General features: G+C 41.4%; 1 protein-coding gene across 3 annotated transcripts; it reads left to right on the forward strand.

The window, feature by feature from the left end:
* The first annotated feature begins 8264 nt into the window (after positions 1-8264).
* LOC147424609 (Na-translocating NADH-quinone reductase subunit A) lies at positions 8265-9829 on the forward strand. Of its 3 annotated transcripts, none has more exons than XM_086500657.1 (4): positions 8265-8423; positions 8688-8847; positions 9192-9286; positions 9369-9829. In XM_086500657.1, the coding sequence occupies exons 2-4, from the start codon at positions 8802-8804 to the stop codon at positions 9645-9647; spliced, it is 420 nt and encodes a 139-aa protein (XP_086356783.1). In that variant the 5' UTR covers positions 8265-8423; positions 8688-8801; the 3' UTR covers positions 9648-9829. The 3 variants fall into 3 exon arrangements, with proteins under 3 accessions (XP_086356783.1, XP_086356785.1, XP_086356784.1); XM_086500659.1 differs by having other exon boundaries at positions 8304-8423; positions 8658-8847; XM_086500658.1 differs by having other exon boundaries at positions 8402-8538.
* The last annotated feature ends 470 nt before the right edge of the window (positions 9830-10299 follow it).

Below are 10299 nucleotides of genomic sequence, written 5' to 3' on the forward strand. Positions count from 1 at the left end.
TTTAGCTCGTCTATGTAGGTATGGTCGATTACGGTCTTTGAAAGACTTTATGGGTTTACATGGTTTGGAGATAGGGTCCCTAATTGCTACCGGCTTTTTTCTACTATGTGCAGCCATAAGCTGTCCCGAATTCGTTGGAGCTTAAGTACATCCCGAGTGATGCTCATCCTAGCGGTCTGCATGTATCCCTGTTTATTAACAGTATTTAGACCAATGTACTTTAGTTAGTATCTTTTGTTTAGAGCTTCCTCTTTTGCCCCTCTTTATAAACATATAGATATCTTTTTATGATTTAACATGTTTACTACTCTGTTAAACCACTAAAGTGTTACTATCTTGTGTTGCTATGTATTTACGTTCTAACTTGCAAAAATTTTGGCAGCATTTCCTTTGTATTACTACTCTTTTTTCAAAAAATTGCAATAAGTATTCATTGTATCTGTTACCCTCACAAGAGGTTTTCATAGCCCAAATGCTATCTCTTAATCAATTACCTTTGCTATTCTTTATACAAAGGATCTCACAATGCTATTTCTAGAAACTATTACACGTTGGCTTAGCATATAGAAAACCTATGCATGTAATCAAAGCAATATGGATCTTGGTACCTAAACCGAATTTGCCGTTGTCATTTGTATTCTTGCAAGTATGATTATCACGAAAACGGCTTCACCTTCATTACTGTACCAAAACTGCTATCAATTATAGTATGTTGATTAGTAATATGTTTTTTTATTACTGCTCTATGTACACTATGCATATGCTTGTATGTACTTGAAACATGTTACTGTGTTGTTTTTTGGTGCCTTCCCGCTTATGTGTAGTGCCGACCCGTATGTCCATGTGTATATGTATGTGTGTGTGTGTGTAGAAACCATACTACGGTCATGTTTTATTCTAAAAAAACAAGGTAGTGAGCATGCATGTGCTTTGTGTATATATTGCTTTAAACTAATCTTGTATGTTTACTATGGAAAGAAAACAATATACAGAGGTTTTTATGCGTACTACAAAGTGCTTACTCTTTCTCAACTACTTTCCTCATTATTAATATGGTATGCCGAATCTTTTATGCATGTACTCGTGTGTATGTGTGTGTAGTTAAGCTATATAGCTTGTAACGCAAAAAAATAAATAAATTTTTACCTTTCTGTGTTGTGCAACCAGGCAGTCCGCCTTGTGTCTTGGAATTGCAGCGATTCCCTTGCTTTGGATAGTGTTCTGTGAGTACACATTCTCTACAGCTCAGGGCCTACTGTATTGCTTGCGCTAGAGTTTTGTGAAGAGATGTAGATAAGGATTTCGCTAGTGATTACGAGCCTGACTTGCCATGGCTCATGTACTGTGTGTGTGTGTGTGTGCACTACAGACTTGCTCTGTTTTTGTGTGTGTGTGTGTGTGTGTGTGTGTGTGTGTGTTAGCACTACAGTATTGCCAAAGCCTTGTGTTTCGATTTTATAACTGTAGTAATAATGAGGTGCATCACGCTATCGAGTTGGTTTACTCTGGGCAAGTTGCACCACCAACCAGATACGATTCTATTGGTTATTTGACCTTATCAGATAATCACCTCTTAAAAAGATTTTTTATTTTTGAAACCTTGGGAAAAATTAGGAATTGAAAGGTTACATATATTCAGGGCCAAGCTTGTGTTTGTTTGGAATTTAAAAAAAAAAACCCAATCTGCTTGCGATTTTCTCGCATATCGTTAAACCAACCGGTACACTGTGTATTATCTCGGATTGTGTAAGTATCTCTCTTATGGAATTATAGCCACACAAAAAAAAAACCGTTATTTAGGATTTACACACATTTATCAAATGATACAGATAATGAGGCTTTGTTTATTCAAGAGTTTGTACATTTGACTTCCACTGATAGCTAATAAAAAAATAAAAAGTAATTTTAAAAAATAAAAATTGTTCCATGGCGGAGACATTTCTACAACAAGAGCCATTCAGCTTGTTTTTATTAAAGCTTCAATTGTGTACTGCTTGGAGCGCACTTTGTCTTCGGTCCCGTTTGTCATTCCTCTGCTATTGACGTAGTTGCCTATGCAATGTTTAAAGGATTTAGTAGAACTCTGGTATCTTGTCTTCAATATTTGGGTGTTTTTTCTGTTTAAACAAACCGGGTAGTGCTATATTTTGTACATGTGTGTGTGTGTGTGTGTGTGTGTGTGTGTGTGTGTTTGAATTCAAAATCATATATTGAGAGACTTAAATACTGTTTTGAAAACCCTATTGTGTAAAAAACCATTGCTTAAAAGAATCTAGAGACTTTCTTGATACAAAAGCAATCCATTACAACATACTTTGATACATGATAAATTTTAGACGGAACTCCTAGTGTGTGTGTGTGTGTGTGTGTGTGTGTGTGTGAGAGAGAGAGAGAGAGAGAGAGAGAGAGAGAGAGAGAGAGAGAGAATGGGGGCTAACAATATGTGTAATTCAATGGCAAATAGTCCAAGAAAGGTTCTTTGTAGCTTTGCTTCCTCAAATGAAAAGAAGGGTGATAGGTGGCTGTGTTGGTGTCTTCTTTTAGCTCTGCAATCTCTTTAATGGCAAGATTTTTTTCCAAGACAAGCTTTTGCCCTCATGTACAAAATTTGGTTGATTTGAGAAGCCCTTTCTTGATGTTTCTTTATCTTGGCCTCATTTTTATCAAAAATATGTTGAAAGATACAAGCACAACACCATCAGCCGCACAAGGGAGAAATATGCACATCTATTTTCAGGGCTTTGGGGTTGATTACATGCTTCATCACACCCTTGAGAGTGTGTAATTTTTTAAGGTGCATGCTTATTTTGCTTCATTAATTTGAAAGCGTGCTAGGCAAATTAACCTGTGACTTTGTGTGATTGTAGCGGACACTTTCGCATGCTCAATAAAAGGTTGTTTTGTCATGCACAGACCTTCCACAGACCTGTGCATTCTCGATGTTGCTTAGAAGCTTGCAGATATATGGTGTATCTAAATGTAGGTGTTCAGCATTGTACTTTGAGAAACACTTTTTGTTTAAGGATTCTTGCAGTATATTAGCAGGTTGTGGACATATGGTACACATTAGAGAGAGTTGTTAGGTAGCTTAGGCATGAGAGAATTATATGGCTTAAGCATGTTGCCTATTTCTGGTAGATTGTAGATTGTAGATGAGAATGAATTCCATATCTAAAAAGGGGAAGAAAATTTCTCTGATGAAGTCTCATGGAGGGGAGTGAGAATTATGAAAGAGGGTGAGAGATGCTTGTAAGTGAAGTGTTCTTGCAAAGCTCATGGGCTTGGAAACAATGCCTTCTTCCAAGATTTTTAGAAGAGGAAACAAGTAGGAGTTCCGAAAGATGAATTTGATGCACAGTCTCCGAGAAAACCTTTGCAAAGTAAAAAGGCACCTTGCAAGAGAGCACTGAGAAATACCACAGCTATGGACATAAGAATCCACTCACTGAAGAGAGCAACAAAATCCTCTCACAGAAATCATCTTTGCGGATTGAAAATGATAGGTTCTACCCTTGATATTGATGGATTGAAGCGTCCCTTAGTGAGGTCCAAATTGAAGGTCAAGTCAAGGTCTTCTGCAACAATAAAAGAGATGAACTCTAGAAAAGGGGAGGCTCAAGAACTTTTATTTTTGCCAATTTTCTTTGCTTACTATTTAAATGGAGTCTCAATTGAGATCGATTCTCTCACCCTCAAGGACCTCAAAGAAAGTGCTTTCACCTATCAAGAGTCCTTCAAGAAGTGCAGCTTGCTTAACTAGGGTTGTAGCTAAAGTCCTTGAGCCAAACTGGGTTTTACTCTCCACAATGCCAATAGTGCACCGCATTGCAATTGTGATAAGGACAACAAAAAGCAAAACTCAACCTTCATAGCGAAAAAAAGGAATAGTGCAATAAAATGCACCATTTACAGAGTATAAGGCACTAGATACAAGCAACTATCTCTCTTTGGTTAAGCAAGGAGGGATTTGGAGAGCCTCCCTGGCCATGTGTCGACATATGGGAACTTCAGGAAACCCACCCCCCTTTCTCCCTATTTCAAACGGCTGTTTCTTCTTTTTCTTCTCCCTCCCCCCCCCCCCCCCCCTCTGTATCTCTCCAAGAGAAAGAAGCGAGCAGTGTGGGTGCTTGTGAGGTGAAATGGGCGTTGTGCTTGACTACTTAGTACTCACAAGTGCAAAAGGGGGTGTTGAATAGTGACAGGCCTTGCATGATGCGGTTTTGTGGATATTGATGGTAGGCATACATGACTTTTGTAGGATGTCCCCCCCATCGCCATGTAGTTTTGTCTCTAATTTTTAGTACCTATCAAATGTGGACAAAGGGGCCACTACATCTAACTCTAAACTACCAAGTGCCTACCAAATGCTGCCACCGGTTCTCCTCCCCTTATGTGGCGAAAACGATCTGTTGACAGGAGCGCTTGGGCTTGAAGCCAGGAAAGCACAGAGCAAGCTCGGATTCAAAAACTAGGAGGAGGAGGAATCGAGGCATCGTTCTACAACTTCATCATCAACGGAGCAATAGGCAAATCAAAAGGGGGGGCACATGAAGCTAAGATGCACTATGTTGCCTCAATACGAAGCTTTGCCAATGGTGGGATTTGAGAGGGATTCTGATTCTCCTCCCCCTACATGGCAAAAATTATCTGCAGACGAGTGCGACCTAGTCTTGGAGCTAGGAAAACACAGAGCAAGTTCGGCTTTAAAAAATAGGAGAAGGAGGAGCAGGAGGAGGAATCGAGGCATCGCTCTATAGCTTCATCATTACATCATTAATGGATCAGTAGGCAAATAAAGAGGGGGAAAGAGAAGCTTAGATGCACTATTCTACATCGATATAGAGATTTGTCGATGGTAGACCAAAGCTTGAAGAAAACCTAGGTTTAATGTAATCCCACCTACAAATTTTGGGATTTACCTCTAAATTTTAAATTTGAAGGTGAGAAAACCTACAACTTGTAGAGAAATTCAATGTAAAAACCTTCAACCCTTATCTCTACTCTACACTATATATAAAGGGGGAAGGGATAGGACTAAGCTAAGAAATGTAGCTCTCTCTTTCTCTCTCTCTCTCTCTCTCTCTCTAAATCTAGGGCTCATGTAGATAGTGTTGGCATGAAGGTGGTGGTCATGCAAGGGCTCAATTATTTGTTTGGGTAACTGAGGCTACTGAGTCTCCTACACATTGAATAAGCGATAACTAAGCCATGGTCAGATCACTTGCGAGCATAGTTATCAATGATTACCTACATGTGGCAGGCAACAAAAGCTGCATGGAGGATATTACCTTTGCTAGCATGTAGAGAAGAGAGAGGATCTAGAGAGAGAACATTGATTCCTTTGAAAGTTGTCGACATTAAATGTATTACACACCTCCACTAATGCAACTAAATTGACACAGTTACAAAAGGCTATGCTCGGTAGTACTGAGCTAGCTCAACAGGATACGCGTGACATAATTATGGCTCAGTTATCTGCTTGAATTACTGATAATTGAGCCTCACATCACCACTACCTAAGAAAGTTCACATACGACCGACGGTGCCGCCGCCAAAGGCGGTGCCGTTGTACTAGTACTAATAATAATGGGGGAAGGGATTCAGGCCCTTCCTCAGAACACGTGTTGACATGAGGTTGATTTGGCCAATGTGACCTGCTGCTCCGACGTCACAGTGTCAACAATTGAGTTGTCTTCCGATAGGAAGCATGGGGACGAGAGAGAGAGAGAGAGAGAGAGAGAGAGAGAGAGAGAGAGAGAGAGAGAGAGAGAGAGAGAGAGAGAGAGAGAGAGAGAGAGAGAGAGAGAGAGAGAGAGAGTTTTATAGTCGGGATTCGACTATCGATAGTGTCTCTGATCCCATGTGTGCACATGGCGCACGCTTCGCTTTTTGAAATATGTGCCCTCTCTCTGATAGAACAAACGGCTGTTTTGAGAGGGACGAATCGAGAACACGTGTATATATGCAAGGAAACACACTCCTACAAAGAGGAGTTGAGTGAGGCTAATGCAGCTAGACAGGCCCACAAATGGATGGGGGTGATTGTGAGTTGCATGTATAGCAATCGGGCGTGGTTGTGAGGGAAGGTATGAAGTGGTGATGCCTGGAGCAACTTCTGTGTGTGTGTGTGTGTGTCAGAGAATGGGGGCTAACAATCTGTGTAATTCAATGGCAGCTAGTCCGGGAAAGGTTCTCTGTAGCTTTGCTTCCTCAAATGAAAAGAAGGGTGATAGGTGGCTGTGTTGGTGCCTTCTTTCAACTCTTCAATCGCTTTAATGGCAAGATTTCTTTTCCCAGACAAGCTTTTGCCCTCCAGTGTTAGGATTTGAAGGGCAACCTATTCTTTCAAAAGATGGGTTGTAGAAAAATGCACCCTTCCCTATAGAAGGGTCTATTTTCATTTTGCCCTTCCAATGAGAAAATTTCGCATAATTTACAAGGCAAGATACTATATTCTGTCAATGAGTATAACCGATATACATATAGATATTGTAAATGAGAATTAATATATATATATATATTTTAAATTAGCCCTTCCATTGACATGTATTCTATTTTTTCACCCTTCTCTATAGAAGGATATTTTTTGAACAAGCCCTTCCAATGACAGACTCAAAAAAACTTTGGCCTTCATACGACCGGCAAAATGCCTTAAGAAGGGAAGATGGGCGTCAAATCCTATCACTGTTGCCCTCATGTACAAAATTTGATTGATTTGAGAGCCCTTTGTTGATGTTTCTTTATCTTGGCCTCATTTTTGTCAAAAATATTTTGAAAGATCCAAGCACAACACCATCAGTCACACATAAGAGAAACATTCACATCTATTTTCAGGGCTTTGGGGTTGATTACATGCTGCATCACACCCTTTGAGAGTGTGTGATTTTTTAAGGTGCATGCTTATCTTGCTTCATTGTTCAATTTGAAAGCGTGCTAGGCAAATTAACTTGTGACTTTGTGTAATTGTAGCGGACACTTTAGCATGCTCAGTAAAAGGTTGTTTTGTCATGCACAGACCTTCCACAGACCTGTGCATTCTCTCTAATGTATACCAGATATCCACAACCTGCTGATATGCTACAATAATCCTTAAACAAAAAGTGTTTCTCAAAGTACAATGCCGAACACCTACATTTAGATACACCATAAATCTGCAAGCTTCTAAGCGCGCGCACACACACACACACAAGTGCCTGCCAAATGCCACTGGTTTTCCTCTTCTTATGTGGCAAAAACGATCTGTTGACAGGAGCGCTTGGGCTTGAAGCCAAGAAAACACAGAGCAAGCTCGCCTTCAAAAACTAGGAGGAGGAGGAATCAAGGCATCGTTCTACAATTTCATCATCAACGGAGCAATAGGAAAATCAAAAGGGGGGGGGGGGGGGGGGGGGGGGCACGAGAAGCTAAGATGCACTATGCTGCCTCAATATAGAGCTTTGCCAATGGTGGGAGTCGAGAGGAATTCTGATTCTCCTCCCCCTACATGGAAAAAATTATATGATGATGAGGGCGACCTAGGCTTGGAGCTAGGAAAACACATAGCAAGTTGGGCTTTAAAAACTAGGAGGAGGATGAGCAGGAGGAGGAATCGAGGCATCGCTCTACAACTTCATCATCAACGGATCAATAGGCGAATAAAGAGGGGGAAAGAGAAGCTTAGATGCACTATTCTACATTGATACAAAGATTTGTCGATGGTAGACAAAAGCTTGAAGAAAACCTAGGTTTAATGTAATCCCACCTACAAATTTTGGGATTTACCTCTAAATTTTAAATTAGAAGGTGAGAAAACCTACAACATGTAACCTACAACATGTAGAAAAATTCAGTGTAAAAACCTTCAACCCTGATCTCTACTCTATACTATATATAAAGGGGTAAGGGATAAAACTAAGCTAAGAAATGTAGGGCTCTCTCTCTCTCTCTCTCTCTCTCTAAATCTAGGGCTCATGTAGTTAGTGTTGGCATGAAGGTGGAGCCTCGCGTGATCACCACCTAAGAAAGTCCACATAGCACCGACGGTGCTGCCGTCGAAGGCGGCGCTGTTGTACTAGTGCAACTAATATGGCTGTGGAGACCATTGCAACCACACCTTTTTTTGAAGAACATGGAACCTACATGGGAAGCGAGAGACTCTCTTTCTACCTTGCTAGAGAATTATTTTCAAAAGGCCAATCAAACACTACAATTTTCATAAAGTATTAGGACCAAGCCAGTTTGAACAGATTTCAATGCTCGGGTTAATAAAAACCCTAGAAGGGAATAGGCCGTTCGATGGAAGGTGATGTGGCAAGATTGATCCAGCGAAATGCAAGCCCTTTCTATAACGAACGAAGGGCTGCAACAAAGTTCTGTCTGATCGTCATCAGCGTCATTACCCTCCTTGTTCTTCACTCTGCTGCGGCGGATCGACGGTGAGCAAAGTAAGTGAAACTGCTCCTTTCTTCTCATGGATCTTGTGTTCCGCGATCATCATCTCCCTCTCTCTTCTGCCTATGCGTGTGTGCACGCGTACTTGCACACAGCGATGACATGCTGGTGGGTCTCCATTCTTTCAGATTCTGGTCTGTGAGACCGCGATCGTCCCCGAGAGAGAGAGAGAGAGAGAGAGAGAGAGAGAGAGAGAGAGAGAGAGAGTTCTTCTGTTTTGAGTTCAGGTGGAATAAAAATTTCTCTTGCACTTACAGACGCGCAGAGTCGCTTTATTCCCAAGGTCACACCAAACCATTCTGACTTGGGCGTGCCGAACAGGACCGCCCAGTGGGTGATATCCATGACCTTCACCTTTGTTGAAGACCACGATGGACCCTTCTAAGGTTCTGGACACCCAGCTCGAGCAGGATTGGGGTGAGTCTTATACTTCTATGTGCTTCTGGACCATGTGTGGTTTCTGGACAGCGATCACGTCGATCTAGAATAAGAAGTCATTACCGTCAAGTGAGGCTGATTATTTGTGATTTGAGGGTATGCAGTTTATTGCATTTGGCCTGAGATTGTAGATTCTTTTCAGTGGGTCTGTGTTGTGGCTGTCCATAATTTACTTGAAGTAGATTTAGTTTTTAAAGCCACAGGTACCTTGGGTGCTTATGTTAGGAGTGGGCTTGAATCAACAGCATGAGGACAGTTTCTATAGTGTCATGCTGGTAGGTACACAGCTTTCTCAAATGTCTAAATTGTTCTCTTTCATGCAGATGCTGATGACTTTGAAATTCCAAGTTTGAAGCCGGAAAAAGAGGAATCAAGGAAAGCAGAGAACAACGGAGTGAAGAAAGCAGTTGTTCGTAAGGTACTTTACGAAGTGGCGATTTTGTCTGTCTGCTGTGCGTAATGGTTACTGTGGGTTGTACTTCATGTGACTGGTATAACAGGAAAAAGCTGATCCTGGTCCCATCTACCTTGGGCCGCATGGAGCTCCACCTTCTCAATTGAAGCAGCAAGAGTTGAATACTGCAACTGGCAAGAAAAACAAACGCAAGCAGAAGCTCAAGGATACTGAGAAGAAGGGTGCTACCTTGGGTCGGGAGAACAAAGTGGACACTCTTCGTGATCTCATGGGCAGCAAAGGCCACTTTCAAAGTCCGCGCGGAACTCAAAGTGATTGGCTTGATCCCCATTGTCACGAGAGTCAGTTTGAGCGACTTGCATAAGTTGATTGACGTCGGGGCAGCACTTTCCGCGTCCATATTTGTGTTGCTATTATGCTTTGCATGGTGGATAACCTTTGATAGTCTTAGATTGGGTACCCAGGAACTATTTTTCAAATATTTCATCTGTAAGGAACCTTGGTTGTAATCGACTATAATATGGAGTTTCAGCTTTCGTTCGCCAATGTGCCCAGATTCTACGTTTGTACTTTTTGTGCGTACTGGTTTGTGGCTGCTCAAGAGTGTCCAACAGGCATTGCCTACACAATTTTCCCATTGGAAGTATCAAAATGGCTTGGTGTTATACACTGTTTATGTCCTTGTGAATTCGAAATTTTGTTTGCTATTAAGTCAGTTAGTATTTTTAGAGTGGGGCTGGGAAGTGGATGTAGTGACATAGCTACCTGTATCTCGCATGTTGTTGGTTATAATGTAGGTAACCTTCACTGTTTGAGTACTAAAGTGCCCATGCATACATGCAGAAAAGGTGAAGGCGCTTGCCCTCGCTCACAATGCAGTGGTCTTCTATTACTGATAACGCTGTAAATAGAAAGGTCCTTTTTTAGTGTTGGGTATGGTATATGGAAGCTAATAGGTAGCATTGTTCCTCTCTGCTATGGAGTCTGCAGCCTTCCAGGTTGTTGAGGCTCATTGG

This window comes from Adiantum capillus-veneris, chromosome 25 (genome assembly GCF_014529385.1).
Source record: "Adiantum capillus-veneris isolate H3 chromosome 25, ASM1452938v2, whole genome shotgun sequence".
Taxonomy (NCBI): Eukaryota; Viridiplantae; Streptophyta; class Polypodiopsida; order Polypodiales; family Pteridaceae; genus Adiantum; species Adiantum capillus-veneris.